Here is a 19,048-nt window from a genome sequence, read left to right on the forward strand (position 1 = left end):
GTACATTTATAACAGTGAACTCTTTGCTTGTGGATCTAACTAACTTTGGAACACTGCTTCTTTGGCCACATGATTCCCATGCATTGAAAGTTAGCCCACACCTGATCATGTGTGAATAATATACTTTGGGCTCACATTTTTGTGTCGAAACAATAAGATACTAGATCTAGCATTGTTTTTGCAGAGAATGTTCCACTAGTTGATTTGAGAAAAAGAAGCAGAAGTTAAATTGTCTTTGCAAGCTTCCCTTTGCCTCATTCAGCTCCTAATAGGCAAACTACAATTGCCTGAAATTAAGTTGGCAAGACGCAGATGAATATGGATATGAGGCCAGTGTCAAATGTCACCAGGCAGTGCTGTTAATAGACATTACATGACACATCCTAGGTTTAAATAAGTAGGTGGTTGTTGTTGTTATTGTATGTTGTCTGACCCTCCAGCAGGTTTTCAGAGGCTGTAAATCACATGGGAGGAGATTGCCCATCTTCCTCCCACGGAGAAGCTGATAGGTTTGAACCCATTCTTCTCCCGCAGAGCAGCTGGTGGTCTCGAACTGCATGCCTTCAGGATTGCAGCACAGCTTTTTGCCACTAGGCCACCAGAGCCCTTCCCATTGTTGTTCTTGTTGTTATGTGCCATTGAGTCACTTGTGACTCATAGTGACCCTATGTACGACAGCCCTAAACCCTGCTCTATCCTGTGCCAATCTTACTGTCTCTGACACACCCATCTCGATTACCCCAGTCACTGAATCAATCCATCTCATTGAGGGTCTTCCTCTCCTGCGCTGTCTCTCCACCCTCCCAATCATGGCGTCCTTCTCTAAAGACTGGTCCCTCCTTGCAACATGTCCAGAGTATGTCAGAAAGAGCTTCAGAATCCTTGCCTCCAAGGATCAGCCTGATCTCACCCTCTGTAGGACTAACCTGTTTGTTCTTCTAGCAGTCCATGGTATGTATATTCAATACTCTTCTCCAGCACCACAGCTCAAAGGCATCAATTCTCCTATCATCCTGAGTCATTGCCCAGCTTTCTGATACATAGCAAGTAATTGCAAAGACCATGGCCTGGATCAGACACACCTTTGTCTCCAGACTGACATCATTGGTAAAGGATAATATGCTGGCTTTGGAAATAGCATTTCCTTAAACAGTCACAATGCCATCATTTGCAATATAATCAGTGATCTGTATTAAAAATACTTTCATTTGCAGGGCTGGTTGAACTTCTGTGGTGGGTAGAACTTGTTCATAAATATGTACTTATTTTTGTAGTACAATTTTTAAATCTGTTTTTTTAAAAAATAAATCCAGGAGCTGTCCGGTCGTACGCATTGGAACTTAACTTGACAGATTCAGAAAAGGCTATTTGCCTTTATGCAAAATGGCAGATGAATTTCAAAATACTGTATGAAACTACAAACAAGGAATATGTAAGTAAATTTGTTTTTCCCTGTCAGTTGATAGTGGGGATTTAATTCTGATTTTTTAAAAATCTTTTAAATGCATTTATACATATAATATTCCATATATTGGTCAATAGTTAGAACCTTGTTCTTTTTGTTTTAAAAACATAAACACTTTTGTGCAATAATGAATGAATATTTTTTGAAAAAGTGAACTGGGGATGGGAAAGGGTGGGGGGTAAAATGTACAACAATGAATGAATGAAAATCTAACTTATCTGTAAATGTTCATTAATATCACAACTAAAATAAAATTTTCTTAAAGCATACACTTGAAAATATTCTTTTTAGTGAGGAAATTAGTATTTTATTTTGTGAGTTCTTTTAAGTTTTTCTTGAATTAATATAAAGACAAATGATCTGATTACTCTGTGGTGTTCAAGTCTAGTTGTGTGATGTTTTAAAAAATATATTAACATAAAAGCTTGCCCTTTTAAAATAAATTTGTATTACAATCTCCTTTATTTTGTTTCCTTCTCAGTCTTATATTTTAAAGAATTCATATTGTTGTTCATCAACTCAGTAATTTCTTCATGTACAGTTCAGTGGGATTGATTACATTCTTTAAGTTGTACAACCATAAGGATCATTGACACCAGAGAGATACTCTGTAGAAAAATCAACCATACAAGATCAAAACAGCAGCATTTGCCCACAGATAAAAACTCAGAAGGCAGAATGGAGATGAGCATCAAAGGATGGAAGTGGGAAGAGTACTCTTACATTATAGGAATTGTAGTCAGTGTCATGGATCAAAATGTGTATGAATCATTCAATGGAAAGCCAATCTGCTCTGTGTATTTCTATCCAAATTACAATAAAAAGTTGTCATGCAACAATTTCCACTCTCCTTTTCTAAGTTATTCCCCATGAACATAAACTTGCCCCATGAGTTTCCTATCTCTCATGTTTTCAAGTTACTTGTCAAATTTGATCCCATATAGATTGGTTTTAAAAACTCATAATGCTCAGAGCAGACATTCTTTACTAGTCAAGCTAAATGGCTATTCAATTTCAAGAAGACATCAGGGGATATGCTTGAAAGTATGTCAGGGCATATCGTAGTTCATTTGCTCTCATTTTCTTTTAGTTGAGTTCCTGCTGAGTTACAGCCAAATTATTATTTTATTTTTAAAAAAATAATTGTAATAACAGCAGCTCAGGACAGTATCCCATTTCCCTTGAAGTCATTGAGGCTAAGGTGGATTTGTCATGTGAATTGGTATATGTTGTTGTTATGTGCCATCAAGTTGCCTCCAACTCATAGCAACCCTATGTACAATAGCTTTGAACCCTACCCTATCCTGGCCCTGTCTCACTAAATCTGACACACCTACCGCCATTACTGCAGTTACTGTGTCAATCCGTCTCATCTGGGTTTGTCTTCTGCGCTAATGTCCTTCTCCAAGGGCTGGTCTGTCTTGACCACTTGCCAAAGGTATGTGAGAAAGAGCTTCAAAATCCTTGCTGTCAAGGAGAAACTTGGTTTCACCCTCTCTAGGATAGACTTCTTAGTTCTCTTGGTGGTCCATGGTATGTTCAGTACTCTTCTCCAGCACCACAACTCAAAGGCATGGATTCTTCTTCAATCATCTTTAGTCATTGTCCAGCTCTTTTATGCATAGCAAGTAATTGCAAAGACCATGGCCCGGATCAGGTACACCTTCGTTTCTAGACTGACATCGTTGCTCTTTAGCACTGTGGAAGGTCCTTGACAGCTCACTTTCCCAGTGTGGTTCATCTTTTGATTTCCTGACCGCTGGTGTCATGAGTGTTGACTGTGGAGCTGAGCAAGCTGTAACTGTTAACAACCTTCATTTATTCTCCACCTATCATGGTGCTGTCAATTGGCCCAGTGGTGACAATCTTTGTCTTCTTGATGGTGAGCCTCAATCTATATTGAAAGCTGCAGTCCTTGACCCTCTGCAGCAAATGCTTCAGGTCCTCCTCAGTTTCAGCAAACAAGGTTGTGTCATTTGCACAACTGCATAACGCAGGTTGTTGATGAGTCTCCAAATCAAGCAGAGGGCATCCTGGCCGTGGGGGAGGTGTGATTTCAACTGAATTGTCCTGATTGGTGTGCATATTTTATATTCATTATTTGTTCACTGAGCCCAGACTTCTTGTTCTTTTAGAAAACAGTCAACATTCCAGACATTGACACTGCAACATATAATGGAAGTAGTTGTGGCGATGACAAGAATGGTCCCAAAATAGCTGTGCAGTTTCAACGCAGTTTTTCCTGGACTGTGAACTTTACCAAGGAGACAACTACATACTCAATTGATACAATCTCATTTTCTTACAACACTAGTGATAACAGAACATTTCCTGGAGCTAAAGATAAAGGTAACCTTGAGAACTGGATTTGCATGCTATTGTCTTGGGTTTTTCCTTATTAATAATAAAAATAGATCCTTTAAAGACACTTCATTCCTCCCCTCCCTGTACCTACGTGCAATATAGTGTTCAGCAGAGTGATATTTGCTGTCATTTCTTCAGGGCTTTACTCTGTACCAATTACTACCCTAGGTATATGACTTGCAGAATCTCACTATCCTCAGTGGTGACCCTGTGAAGCAGATAGTCTCTCAATATTAGAGATAAAGAAACTGAGGCTTGATGAGATTCAGTGAATTACCCAAAATACAATCTTGTACGCAAGTGAATTGGTGGTATTTGAACCAAAGTTGGTTGCGTGACAGCATTCATGCACTTGGCCATTTATTGCATTTCCTAGTGGGCACTCAGAAAACAAAATGATTGAGGGGAAAAAACCCTTTAGCAGGAACTAAATGTATATATACATTCAGGAGCCTGAAACCGGCAGAATTGCTTAATGTTCAAGTCTCTCTACCAGTTAGATAGGATTTTAACTGAAATGTAAATGATGGTTTATTAAAGGTAAGATAGACATCAACACTGGCTGTGGTTTTGAGACTGTTTCGGGTCAAATCAGGTCATTCTTGTAATTCTCAGAACTGAAATGTGCATTAAGACATTTTGAAGGTATAGATGGTGGAGAATTTTATTTCGTTAAGGACATAGCTCTTTTCTCTCCTCTTTCATTAAGATTGGGTGTTTGTGGCATGCTGTTTTTAGTGGCTCACCTACTCTCTCAGATAGCCAAGCCCTGAAACACAGGTGGATGGGCTGCAGCTGCTCAGACTTCACAGAAGAGCAAACTTATCTGTGCATCAAATGATCAGATTTTAAAGACCTGGAAGTGAGGGAGTAATGAGCTTATGTACAACTTGCAAAGTGGTAGACTGAGAATTAGAGAATATACTGATCTCTTAATTTGAAGGAGTAATGAAGACATATTTATTGGCTGTCATATATTTATCTAGCTTTGTATTCTGTGTTGTCATTCAGAAGTAGCATAAGATTCACCTCCTCAGTCTCCAAGAGCTTAATGAATTGGAGAGACAGCTCAGTTGTCTTCTCTCAAAATAGATGTGAAAATACTGAAGTCAGTGTGATCCCCCATTTTTGGTTGAAAATAGTGAATCCTTACATCTTTTCTGCAATCCGAGGAAAACTACAGACACTCCCTCTGATAAAAGACTAAGCGCTTAGTAAACTTTGCCTGGGAATCCATAGTTCCTCGAGCTCATCTGTTGACCCTTGTGGTTGAGAGTGCCTGATTTATAAGTGCTCTAACAGGTGGTTGTGACCAGGGGCAGAAAGAGGTTCGTGCTCACTTGAGGAGTAGTGAGAAGGCTTGGTAAGATAAGTAGGACTTGAGCTGAAATTTGGCTAATGGTTGAATGCAAGCAAGCAGAGAATTGGCAGCAGGATATTTCCAGTCAGTGGGAAGCATGGGGTGTACAGCAGCAGTTGGAGAGCCGCCCAAGTGAAAGAAAGGCTGTGTATGTAGGAGAAGGGAAATAAAGTTGGCTAGGTGCAGTGGGCCTGAATTGTAGCATTCCTTGAGAGCTAAGGAAAGGCATTTAGCTTCATGGGGTAGACACTGGGGAACCATTGTAGATTTTTAAGCAGGAAAATTACATAACAAATACAGAGGCAGTAGTTTCTAAAGAACATTCTGCAGGATTAATTTGCAAGTGAGAAGAGTGCAGGCAGGGGTGCCAGGTTAAGAGGCTGTTACAGTAATCAAGGAATGATGTGCTTGGACCAAGAGGGTAGCTGTAAAAATGCAGGAGGAGGTCAGTTTGACCCACATCGATGAAGGATTTAAGGGCTTAAAAAAGTTAGCACCCACCTATCCCTCCCACCTTTTACCTTGAATAAGAGGAAGGTATAACCTTATTAGCTTTTATGTAATCAACTATTTTAGACTATTTGAGATTTACAATGGCTTCCTAAATGGACTGTTAATAGTTGTGTTTTTTTTTAAAATAAGCCTCTACTTTCTTTTTAGCTCAACTTTCATTGCTGTCAAGTTGGAACCGACTCATAGCTGACCCTCTAGTGGGTTTTCAGAGACTGTAAATCGTACAGGAGGAGATTGCCCATCTTTTTCCCAAGGAGCAGCTGATGGATTTGAACCATCTGTCTTTGGGTTGGCAGTGCAACTCTTTATCCACTAGACCACCATCTGATAATTGATATAGCTCTGAAGCTGCTATTTTCTTGGTTTAAAAAACTGTTTTTCATGATTAAATTATAGAAAAGTACAGAGAACAATACAGTAGACAGGTACCCATTACCCAGAATAAGTGATGGTCATTTAATAATATGTGCTTTATGTTTACTTAAATCAGTACAGATAATCCCTGAGGTTTCCTTTGTACCCACTTCTAGTTCCATTTATTCTCCTCTCATTCCCTCCACAGAAGCCAGCCTTCTCAGGAATGTGATGTGAGTTTTTCCTGCCCATGTATTTATATTTTACTACGTGTCCACATATCTGTAAAACCTTTTTATAGTTTCATAGTATAACTTGATTGTGTCTACAGCTTGTTGGTTTGTTTTTTTTTAAATATTTCTGTATACCACTGAAGGAGCTCTTGTGGCCTAGTGGTAAGGAATTGCACCACTAACTCAAAGGTATACATTTCAAATCCACTGGTACTCCTCAGGAGAAAGATGGGCGGTCTCCTCCTGTACAATTTACAGCCTCTATAAACTTGCTGGAGGCTAAGAGGAAGAGGTTCTATAAGTTCATTATGGCTATTGTAGTTGATCTTTAGAAAATTAGCAGACAAGAAGGACTTACTATAAAACCTTGAATTAATCCACCTCTGTTCTTCCTTGTTTAATCACCAAGTCCTGTTGGTTCGGCTTTAGATGGGCATCTGTGCTCCTTCCCTGTGGTCCCTCCTCATCCTAGTTTAAGTAATCTCTCGCCTTTCACCTTAGCCAGACCTCAGCCTTCTAACTGCTTTTATTCTCAACTGGTTTCCTTTATAAAGGTTTTCCCCACGCCTAGCAATCATACAATTTTATGATCGTCCTCAAAATATGTGTGTGCGATTTTCTCCTTTAGAAAACTGAGACTAACAAAACGAAAACTCAGGCTCTCCTTAGGTGATAGAAGAGGCTTCGATGTGTGATCAGCCACTTGGCAACTTAACTTTCCTTTTCACCCTTCTTAACTTTCTCTCTCATGTTCCAGCAGCAGAAAATTTGTCATTCCCCAAGTGCACCATGGCTTTTGTCTTTTACGGAGTGGGGTGGAGGAGGTGGAGAACAGGAGGAAACTGCTAAAAATATATTTCTATTGGCACTTTTTTCCAACCTGCTTGAAAACAACTATTGTAAATTTTGTCTTATAGGCGTTGTGACTGTTTCTTTCCCTGAGGCATTTGACATTCCATTAGACAGCATCTTTAGATGCAATAGTGTATCAACTTTAGAAATGGGTGATGTTGTTCAGCTCTGTTGGGATATTCATGTGCAAGCTTTTGTCCAAAATGGCACAGTCAGCACCAAAGGTGAGTCCTTAAAGTATATATTTCTCTACTTTAGTCCTTATTTAAGATTAGACTATACCATCCAGTTTTAGTTGAAGGCATTATCTGAAAATATTTTCATAGTAAGGTTTATTTGTAGCTTGCAGATCATAGAGACTGCTTTTGTTGTTGTTGACTGTAAAGCTTTTAAAATAAATGTGCTCTTATGTGCCATCGCTTCGACTACGACTCATAGCGACCCTATGAACAATAACTGAACTTTTTGCTATCCTGAGACAACCTCACTGTCTCTGTCACACCTCACCCTATTGCCACAGTCACTGTGTCAGTCTATCTCATCAAGAGTCTTCCTCTCTTGTGCAGATTTTGTGTTAAAATAAATACAGCAATTGTTATTCTTGTGAAACTTGCTGGTTGTAAGTTTAGGACATACGTTTTGTGGAATAGTCTCCACCTGTAGTAGTGCAGCGGGTAAAACATAGTCTTTGAATAGACTCTCAGGTAGCTGGCTCATCAGTTTCAAGGGCCAAGTTTAGAAATTAGATTTCTAGGTCCTCATCTTTGAGTTTAGGGAATGCTGGTGGCCTAGTAGTAAGGAGCTGCGCTGCAAACCCGAAGGCACGCAGTTTGAATCCACCAGCTGCGCTTTGGGAGAAGGATGGGCAGTCTCCTCCAGTGCGATTCACTGCCTCTGAAAACCCGTTGGAGAGTCAGCTATGGCTTGGTTCCGACTCAACAGCAGACACACAACGACAACTTTGATTTTATGGAGTCTCTGAGAAGTGCAAATGCTTATGTGCTCTGCTGCTAACTGAAGGGCGGGCAATTCAGATCACCTTGAGCAGCCTCCGAAAGATGATAGCTCTCTAGCACACCGAGCTTCTCCGTGCACATGAGGTCACACTGAAGATTAACTTGATGGTACCTGGTTTGCTTCATTTTGCATGTGTGATTTTAAGAAAATGTAGTTTCTCATTCACCAGGTCTGGGAAATGTACCAACACTTCCCAAGAAGAGGTTCAAATACCTGTGATTTACTAGAAGGGGTAACAAGAGATTCATTTGTATTTAAATCTTTTTGTGATTTATAAACTTTTTTGTTCTGGTAGACAGTATACTTTTTTTATGATGATTAGACACAGAGAGGGGCAAAATGTTTTCATACTGAAATCTCTGAATTTCATGTCAGAAGCCAGTGAAGTTCTTTGGTAATAAAGGATTGAAAGGTCTGAAAATGACAAGTGTACAGCCATGTGTGAGTGGAGAAAGCCTTTCTGTGTGTCCTGAGCTTTTCTGCTGGATCTTACTCTTAAAGTTGGTCTGTGAACAAAATATTCCTTCGAGTTGTGGTATTGGGGGAGAGTACGGAATGTCTCATGGACAGTCAAAAGAACAAACACATAGGTCCTGGAGAAAGTACAGCCAGAGTGCTCCTTGGAGGCAAAGATGAGAAAGCTTCATCTCACACACTTTGAGCATGTTGCTCGGAGAGACTACTCCTTGGAGAGGGACAGCATGCTTGGGAAGGTGGGGGTGAGCCAAGGAGAAGATGATCCCTCAGTCAGATGTGACTGTAGCAGTGGGCTCAGTGGAGATGGTGATGAGTGGCACAGCATAGGATAGGGTTTGGGTCTGTTGTTCATAGGGTTCACTATGAATTGTACTCAACGGCACCTAACAAGAACCCAACAACCGCAGTAACTCTTTTGGATTTCTATTGTGAGAAATATTATGTTAATATAAAAGGTCCATTTTAGTTTCTGTTGCCATCTGATGTTTGTTTTAGAGTTTCTGTGTGAAAAAGATAAAGCTTTGACAACAGTGGCACCCATCATTCACACCACTGTGCCATCACCTACTGCCACACCCACTCCAAAGGGAACACCAGAAGTTGGAAACTATTCAGTTCATGATGGCAATACTACTTGTCTTCTGGCTACCATGGGGCTGCAGCTGAACGTCACCCAGGATAAGGTAGAGTGGTCTGTTTTTATTGCTATTGACTTGTTGAGTTACATTATATTGGAGTTCCTATAACCATGGAGAGTTATTGACGATTTAATGATACTGTTATCACCAGGAGGAAACCTAACAGTTTAAAGAAGTCTTTGGCATTCAGAATCTTTTTACCATCAGTAGATCAGACTTCAAATACCTGTTCTTGGGTTACCTTTTATTAAAATAACTGATGGTCACACAAAATTAAGAAGAGCAACCCATGATTTTGGGGCTCCATTAAAAAGCTGTCTGCATGAGATGAGAAGGCTAAAGTTACTCTAAAATGTAGATGAGAAGACAGAGAGCAGAGAACTAGAGATCTGGAAAAGGAAAGGACCTGGATGAAATGAGGTGAGAATGCTGATACACTGAAAAATAACTGTCACAGAACAACTTGTGTAGAGCCTGTTGGCTGTATAAACTTTCACCAGAAATACAATAACATATCATTGTTTTTTTTTGTTGTTGTTATGTGCCGTCGAGTCACTTGTGACTCATAGCGACCCTATGTACAACAGCCCTAAACCCTGCTCTATCCTGTGCCAACCTCACTGTCTCCAACACACCAACCCCCATTACCCTAGTCACTGAATCAGTCCATCTCATCGAGGATCTTACTCTCCTGCACTGTCCCTCAACACTCCCAAACATGACGTCCCTCTCCAAGGACTGGTCCCTCCTTGCAGCATGTCCAAAGTGTGTCAGACAAAGCTTCAGAATCCTTGTCTCTAAGGAGCAGCCTCGTCTCACTCCCAGAACGAACTTGTTTGTTCTCCTAGCATTCCGTGATATATTCAGTACTCTTCTCCACAGTTCAAGGGCATCAATTCTCCTTCTATCATCCCTGTTGTTGTTGTTGTTATGTGCCGTCGAGTTGCTTGTGACTCATAGCGTAAAGACCATGGCCTGTGTCAGGCACACCTTAGACTTCAGACTGACATCGTTACTCTTGAGTACTTTGGAGATGTCTCTGACAGTAGGCATTTCTCTCCCTCTCTTTTTTTAAATGTAATGCTACAGTCAACACTCTTGGCACCAGCAGCCAGGAAATAACAAAACGTATTGCAATGGGAAAATCTGTTGTTGACTCTATGAGTCGCAAACGACTCGACGGCACATAGCAACAACAACAATGCTATGGAGAACAGGAACCCTGGGCAGAGCAAACCAGGGAGAACATGGCTGCCTTCTCTCCCCTCTCCCCTTGGGGCGTAAAGCCCCCTCCTGCCTTAAACCCTAGGCCAAGCCTGGCTTGCCTGGCTCCTGGAGGCAGAGTAGTCCTTCACGTCAAACACAAGCCCGAAAAAGCATTCAACTCCAAAAGCTTCCACAACACCTGTGCACACAGCACCATGCTCTGGGGTTTGTTTGGTTTTTTTTTTATGTAATGAACATATCATTACATATTTTTTAAAAGAATAGAATTGCCTGATCTTTATTTTAGTCTGTTTAAAATCTAACTCAACACATTTGGCTGAAATGCCCTGTAGGTCTGGAGGAGAACTGTGCAGCTAGCTGTCTGTTGTCCCTGCTTGGATTGCCTAGATAGGCTCAGCTACATAATGGCATCTCGCTGCAATGTTCCACTGAGGCTATAGAGGGAGTATCAACAAACAAGTGCCATTGCCAGGGTACTGTGACTTATACAAGCCAGACAGATGGCTCTTGTGTGTTTTTGTTTAGTTCATTACAGAGGAAGCTTCCTCCTCCTTTTTAAACAGTCTTCTGAGTAACAGATTGAGAGTCTGTGCCAACTTTGCTTGAAAGTCAGATACTGTAAAATTACGTCTCTAAAGGATGTTTAAAAAATTTTTTTTAATTCTATAGTGGATAGAAATTTATGCTACCAAGCCAAAGGTGGGTGACTTTAATCTGTGACCCTCAGGCCTTGTTTTAATTGTTTTTGCTCAAACATTCTTCTAGGTGGTATAGCACTGGTCTGTCCATTTGCTGTACAGAGGTAATCTTGTGGTTGCTGTGATGCTAAACACTGTGACACTGAGGTGTCAAATGCAATAATGGTTACCCATGGTGGACAGTGTTTGGTGGAGCTCCTCGGTTAAAACAAGCTTGGGATCAGGAGTGGCGTCCACTTCCAAAATAGCTTCCCTCTGGAAACTCTGTGAACTTGGAGAAACGATGAAAGTTATATAAGTGTTCTGGTCTTTCATTCATAGGGTCACACTATGAGTCGTCTACAACTCGACAGCACTTAACAACAACCAACATTGTAAACTTGGTATTTTATTCAAGTATAAGGCTTTGATGTAGGCTTTTATAGTAATCTGTATGTTTCTCTGCTCTTCTTCCCTTGAAGACTGTTTCAGTTATTAATATCAACCCCAATACGACGGACTTCTCCGGCAGTTGCCACCCTCAAGACGCTCTACTTAGGTTGAATAGCAGCAACATCAACTATCTTGAATTTCTCTTTGCTGTGGTGAGTAACATAGTCTTCTAAAGTTTGGTTCATCCTCTGAGAAACACATCTGAAAGTTTAAATGGTTATCTAAGGGGAGTATTAGCTTTATTTCCATTTAAACTCTAATTATAAGCATCCGTCCAGTGATCCCTGATAATCCTTTAGGGTCTCCTCAAAGGGTTGGATTAACAATAATGATTAACTATCATCAAGAGTGGCCATACTCTATCCAAAGAACAATAATTAGTCTCTAATTCACCTTAAGCAGCACAGGAAGGAGGGTGAGGACTAGAAGATAGATATGGATATGTAATTAATTGCTTCCATGAACAACTGTCTCCTTTGCTAGAAGAGTGAAAGAACTGGGTGGTGCCTTAGTATTATTACTGAACATTTTAATCAGAGATTGCATAGAAAATCCTGCTCAAAAGGGGGTAAATGTAGAATATAATTTCAAATTCTCATGGACTCTCAACTTTATGGAGTGATCAACCCCTGAAACTGTTGCCTTGAGGTAATTTTTAAACCTTAAACCCGAAACATTCCCTGAAATATTAATACCAAACATTCATTTCACTTAACTGTTAAAGAATGTCTGTCTTTAGCATTGTACTGTTTTAAGATCTATCTATATGAAATCAAAGTGACAATAGCAACTTGAAAGATTAGGTAAGAACCTTAGAAACAGTGGGTTTAAATTAATAATGGAGGAACAACTCAGAAAAGGAGGGTGTGAATGTTTGCATAATTCAAAGAATGTAGTCAGTGCCACTAAATTGGACATGTAGAAACTTGATGTATATTTTGCTGTGCATATTTTTAACAGCAATGACAAAATGAATGAAATTTTTAAAAAGAGTGGATTATTGTATAATCTAGACATAATATCCACTCTTATTTTTTTTATAATATCCACTCTTAAAAAAAACATTTAATTTGTTGTTGCCGTTGAGAATATATACAACAAAACATAACAGATTCAAGTTTTTGTATGTCCAATTCAGTGACATTGATTACATTTTGAGTTACATAGCCATTCTCACCCTCTTGTTGCACTACTGACCCAAAGGCAGGTAGTTCAAATCCACCAACTACTCCTTGGGAGATACATGGGAAATCTCTTCCTATGCTATTTATAGCCTCCTGAAAACCTGCTAGAGGGTTACCTATGAGTCAGTTGCAATTCAGTGGCAGTGATTTGAGTTGAATCTAGACATATGCAAGTAATTTTCCAAATTAAAAACTCATTGCTTTTGAGTTGGAGCCTACTCATAGCTAACTGTGGCTGTAAATTGCCCATCTTTCTACTATGATGCCACTGATGGATTTGAACCACCAGAGACATGTGGCCCAACTCCCTGTGGATGAGGTCACTAGAGCTCCCTGATTATTCAGGTAATTCTGTGATGATATTTTTCTCTCTTTTTGGTCAGAAAAGTTTCATGTTTGTCCCCTAATATTTTTGGAGGGCATACTATTTTAACCAGAATATCATAAATACAGATAACCAGCTTTGAGGACTTACTACGTAAAAGCTCTATCCTTAGTGTATGCATTAATTCATTGAACCAAGATAGTTGATAATGATAGCCTGGAGCGTTTTGTGGTTCTTCAAGCTTACATCAAGGACTGGACCTTAAACAAAGGTTTCAAGTTAAACATACCAGTTTCACTTCTTGCTAGTGTCAGTTAATCACCTTAGGCCTTTACTTCTACCTCCTCAGAAACAATAAGCATATTATGACAAATGACAGTGTGGAACACAGTAATGCAGAGACTGACTCTTCAGCTATCTGTGGACAGACAGAATATGTTGAAAACAATGGCTATAAAACAGTTTTCCAAACTAGGAGCTTTTCTGTTCACCCTTTGCCCCAATCCCTCAGTTATCCTTCTACTTTCACAGTAGAAGTCTTATGCAGTGTTTGTCCTTTTGTGAATGAGTTATTTCACTCGCATAATGCCTTCTAGATCTCCCATGCTGTGCCATATTTTATAAATACTTTGTTGTTCTTTAGTGTTGCATAGTATTCCATTATGTGAATTTATCCCCATAGGAGTTTTTGTATAAGTGAATCTTCTAAAAGTTCTGACTTCTGTCAGATTGCTTTATCTAGGAATGGAGAAATAGCAGCAACATCTGCTAGATAAAAAGTAGATATATTCATTATTGTAGAATGACTAGAAGGATCCAAGAAGGGTAGGAGAGTTTGGAAGCAAAGGGACGAAGACGTGCAGGGGGAGGGGGATTAATCATGGGGTTGTACAATTTGTTGGGTGAGAAGGTGAGGGAAATCGAATGAATTTGTTCTTGAAAACAATGTATTCTAGTTTTGTAAATAAACTAGTAGAATTTTTTTAAAAGTAGCTAATATCTACACTAGGCATCTTGCATCCAATACCTTTTTTCTCTATGAACTCCCTGCCAAAAATGTAAAGATTATTCAACTGCCGTTGAATCAGAACCAACTCATAGCTGACTCTCTAGCAGGTTTTCAGAGGCTGTAAATCATGTGGTAAGAGATTTGCCTATTTTTTTCTTGTGGCGCAGCAGTTGGTGGAATGGAATTGAATGGCCTGCCTTTGGGTTGGCAGCACAACCCTTTACTCACTAGGTCACCAGAACTCCCTTGATTATATTGGACAATTATATTTGAGAAAGGTTTACAATTTCCCCCATAGCATTCAGGTTGTCCCTCTGTCTTAGTATAAATACAGCCACTGAGTTATTAAAAACATCTGATTAAGTTTTTCCTCTTTGATAGGGTAAGAGTGGAAGCGTCCCTTGACATGTTCTCTTTTAAACTTGTCTCATTGGGATCACCGTCAGTAAGAATGAGGAAAGAAATCCTTGAGCTTCATTTTTTTACAGTAATTGAATTCTTTCTAATTATGGTTAGCACCATAAAAGGAACATGATTTCTTCTTTTTGTCATAGGGAAATACTGCGATATTCATTTTGCATTGCAGACTGTTTTAAACTGTAACCCAAAATAGTGACATTTTAACCGTACTACATACAAACACTGAAAAGTCAGGAAACACCCGCAGTGGCATCAGAATTTAGTTGGAGCAACCTTATGAACAACACATCTGAACCCTGGCCTATCCTATGCCATCCTCATCATTTCCAACACACCTTAATCTTTAAACTGACATCATTGCTATTCAGGACTTTGGAGAAGTCCCTGACAGCGGAATTTGCCAATGAAATACTTCTCTCCTGATGTCCAGACTTCTGGTACCAAGGGTGTTGATTATGGATCCAAGTAAGATGAAATAGTTGACAACTCCAATCTTTTCTCCATCTATCTATTCTTTATAGTAGGTAAGGTGCACCTGATTCAAGCCATGATCTTTTCGGTGACTTGTTTTGCATTTGAAAGCTGGACAGTGAATAAAGGTGTAAGAAGAAAAAGAAATGCCTTTTTGAGTTGTGGTGTTGGAGAAGAGTACTCAATAGCCCATGGACTGCCCAAAGGACAAACAGATATGTCTTGGAGAAAGTGCAGCCAGGGTGCTCCATAGACGCAAGGATGGTGACTCTTCATCTCACATGTTTTGAGCATGCCATTAAGAGGGGCCAGTTTTTAGAAAGGAACATCATGCTGGGAAAGGTGGAGAGTCAGCAAAAGAAAAGAAGACCTTCAACAAGAAGGATTGATAAAATAACTGTAGCAGTGGACTTAAGCATATCAGAGATGACAAGGCTGGCACAGGATATGGCAGGGATCAGACCTGTTGTTCATAGGGTCACTCTGAGTCATCGTTGACTCGGCAGCACCCAAAAACAACATGTGCAGGTTCCTACAAAGAAGAAAGCCTGTACTCTTAAGATGACCACAGTTTAAAGGTAGAAACGTATAACTTTTTTTTGTGTGTAGAAGACCTGGATTGCTGTACTAAAGCTTTTTAACTTGATTCTGTGGGCAATAGAATATGATGGACGGTATGATGAATGCTGTACCAGAGGTGAAAACAAAGCACTACAGTAGAATGAAGAGGGAGAGGTTTTCATTTTGGATAGCTAACATTTATGCTCATGAGGATAAGATGATGAGGGGAATGTATAGATTATACTTCTGTGGTTGTGTTGTGTGCCATCGAGTCAGAACTGACTCATAGCTGACCCTTCAGTGTGTTTTCAGAGGCAGGAACTCGCATGGGAGCAGCTAGTGGATTTGACTTGTGCACCTTTGGGATTGCAGCATTGCTTCTTACTGTTGTTGCTGTTCGTCGGTCCTGTAGAGTCAAGTACAACTCATAGCGACCCTATAAACAAAAGACCTAAACCCTGTTCTATCCTGTGGCATCCTCACACTTCCTGACACACTAGAGCCCACTGCAGCAGTCACCATGTCAATCCACCTGGTTGAGGGTCTTCCTCTTCTTCACTGACCCTCCATCCTTCCCAGCATCATGTCCTTCTCTAAGGAATACCCTCTCCTGGCAACATGTGCAACGCATGTGAGGTGAAGCCTCATCATCTTTGCCACCAAAGAGCACTCTGGCTGCACCGTCTCCAAGACGGTGTTTGTTCTCTTGGCCGTCCATGGGATGTTCAGTGCTCTTCTCCAACACCACAGCTCAAAGGCATTTATTTTTCTTCTATCATCCTTATTCATTGTCCAGCTCTCAGATGCACAGCAAGTGACTGGAAAGACTATGGCCTGAATCAGATACACCTTAATCCTCAAACTGACATCATTACTCCTCACTAATTTGGAGAAGTCCCTAACTGCAGATTTTCCCAGTGCAGTATGTTTCCTGATTTCCTGACTGCTAGTACCATGGGTGTTAATTGTGGATCCTAGCAAGATGAAGCTGTTGACAGTTTCAATCTCCTCTCCATCTATCAGTCCAGTGGTAAGAATCTTTGTTTTCCTGACGTTGAGATGCAATCCATACCAAAGGCTGCAGTCCTTGATCTTCTGCAGCAAGTGCTTCACGCCCTCACTTTCAGCAAGCAAGGCTGCGTCATCTGCGTAGCGCAGGTTATTGATAAGTTTCCCTCCAATCCTGATGCCACATTCCTCATAGAATCCAGCTTCTCAGATAATTTTCCAGCATACAAATTGAATAGGTGTGGAAAGAGAATACAACCCTGGCACACTCCCTTCTCAATTCCAAACCATGCAGTGCTCACAGAAAAGATTGAAACTGTCAATAAATCAATCTTATTTGGATCCCCAGTTAACAGCCTTGGTACCATTAGTCAGGAAATCAGGAGACGTATTGCACTGGGAAAGTGTGCAGTTAGGGACCTCTCCAAATTGGGAGTAATGATGTCAGTTTGAGGACTAAGGTGCATCTGATTGAGGCCATATTCTTTCCGAACACTTGTTGTGCATCTGAGGGCTGGACAATGAACGAGGATGAAATTTCTTAGGAGTGTGTTATTTTGTTTTTTATTCCTCACTGCCTCTATCCGGTCACAGCTTCTGTCACCTCATTCCTGGACTATTTGTGGTTGTTGTTGTGTGGCCATGGAGTCAGAACCAACTCATAGCTGACCTTTCAGCAGGTTTTCAGAGGCAGTATATCACACAGGAGGAGACTGCCCATCCTTCTCCCTCAGAGCAGCTGGTGGATTTGAATCTTGTGCCTTTGGGATTGCAGTGCAGTTTCTTAGCACTAGGTCCCCATTTAGGAGTATTTAGACAACTTTCTAAGTCACCCCTTCTTTACCTTTCCTTTCCTAACCACTTTTTGCAACAACTTCATCTTCCAAAAGGTTGCCCACTAGTAACAGTGAAACTCCACAGCAGCATAGTTGAAACCTATCCCTACCATATCGTTCACGTCCAGCCTTTGTGTCCTTTGCTTCATCTTCATGATTCTTACGCTTCCTTCTCACTGGCCTCTGTATACATTCCATGAGGCCGGAGAACATAATGGTAGCCAGTACTCAGGCTCTGCAGCCAGGATTCCTGGGTTCAAATTCTAGGTCACCACTCCCTTACCAACTGTAGTACATCCATCCTTAGGGAACTCTGAAGACATAAGAAGATCAAGATTAGTTGAAAAGTCAGCAGTTTAAACACAAACTCAGAAGACATAAGATCAAAATTAGTTGAAAAGTCAGCAGTTTAAACACACCAGATGAATAAGAATGGGGAAAAAATGAAGCAGTTCTTCCTGATAAAAATTACAGCCTTGTAGACCTGATGGAAAGTGGCCACAAGAGGGAATGAATGACCTTGATGGCCACGGGCTTTTTGTTTTGTTTCATCCTGTCCTTACTGGAAATTACTTAGCCTAGTGCTTCCATTGAGCTCTGGTGGCCTGCTGCCAAGAAGCTGTGCTTCCTGCAGCTGTGCTGCAATCCCGAAGGCATGCAGTTCAAATCCACCAGCAGCTCCACAGGAGAAGGATGGGCATTCTCCTCCCATGCGATTAACTGCTTCCGAAAACCTGCCAGAGGGTCAGCTGTGGGTCAGTTCTGACTCTATGATACCCAGTGGTACTTCCATTACCCCATCTCAGAGCAGAGCTGGTAACAGCATCTGCTATATGGGGTTGTCACATTTGATGCTTCATATGTAAAGCTTAAAGTTTTCAATGTTGTTGTCCTCCTGAGTACAGTTCTTTTGTAACTGCTGTTCCTTAGGCTATTAAAATACGCCCTTTCCGCTGGTTTCTGATGGAATCCTGCCCAGGTCAAACTCCCCTTCCCTGCTCAGAAGTCACATCTCTCCTATTGTCACACTTCCTGTTTTGCAGTGTAGCTATGCATTCCTATCTTCCCTGACAGCTTATAAACTTGGTGAGGACAGGATTCAAGTTTGATTTCATTTGGCCAGCTCTCTGGGACACTGAAACGTATCCACGAACACAACAATAAGAAAGAATGCTGATCAGATTAGGGGTCTTGGTGATGCAGCCATGTAAAACACTTGGCTACTACCCAAAAGGTTGGTGGTTTGAACCCACCAGCCGCTCTGCAGGAAAGAGCTGTGACAGCGCCACTCGGGCGGAGAAAGTTTGGCAGTCGGTTTCCATAAAGATGCACAGCCTTGGAATTTCTATGGGACCATTCTCCTATGTTGTATCGAGTCACAATGAGATGAAATGACTCATTTTTAAAAAAATATTGTTTTGTGATATTAACAAAAGTTTACAGAGAAGTTAGATTTTCATTGTTGTATATTATCCTCCTTCCCAGTTCACTTTTTAAAAAAAGTATTCCTTCATTGTTGTACAGTTACCTCCCTCCTCCCTTCCCCCCAGTCCACTTTGCAGTGTACCTCTTATTCTGGGCTGCTGTTTTATATATATATATAT

At 40.6% G+C, this 19,048-nt stretch overlaps 1 protein-coding gene across 1 annotated transcript in view; it reads left to right on the forward strand.

Moving 5' to 3' along the window:
• The first annotated feature begins 1,321 nt into the window (after nucleotides 1–1,321).
• The window catches only part of LAMP2 (lysosomal-associated membrane protein 2), a 23,035-nt gene continuing 5,308 nt past the window's right edge, over nucleotides 1,322–19,048 (forward strand). The window contains exons 1-5 of the mRNA XM_006885070.1: nucleotides 1,322–1,432; nucleotides 3,601–3,814; nucleotides 7,207–7,365; nucleotides 9,131–9,318; nucleotides 11,660–11,782. Of these exons, the coding sequence (XP_006885132.1) occupies nucleotides 1,391–1,432; nucleotides 3,601–3,814; nucleotides 7,207–7,365; nucleotides 9,131–9,318; nucleotides 11,660–11,782 (726 nt within the window). The 5' untranslated portion in view covers nucleotides 1,322–1,390. The remainder of the gene's footprint in view (nucleotides 1,433–3,600; nucleotides 3,815–7,206; nucleotides 7,366–9,130; nucleotides 9,319–11,659; nucleotides 11,783–19,048) is intronic.

Source organism: Elephantulus edwardii, unplaced genomic scaffold (assembly GCF_000299155.1).
Source record: "Elephantulus edwardii isolate Elephantulus edwardi_28Jun2011 unplaced genomic scaffold, EleEdw1.0 scaffold00040, whole genome shotgun sequence".
Lineage (NCBI taxonomy): Eukaryota > Metazoa > Chordata > Mammalia > Macroscelidea > Macroscelididae > Elephantulus > Elephantulus edwardii.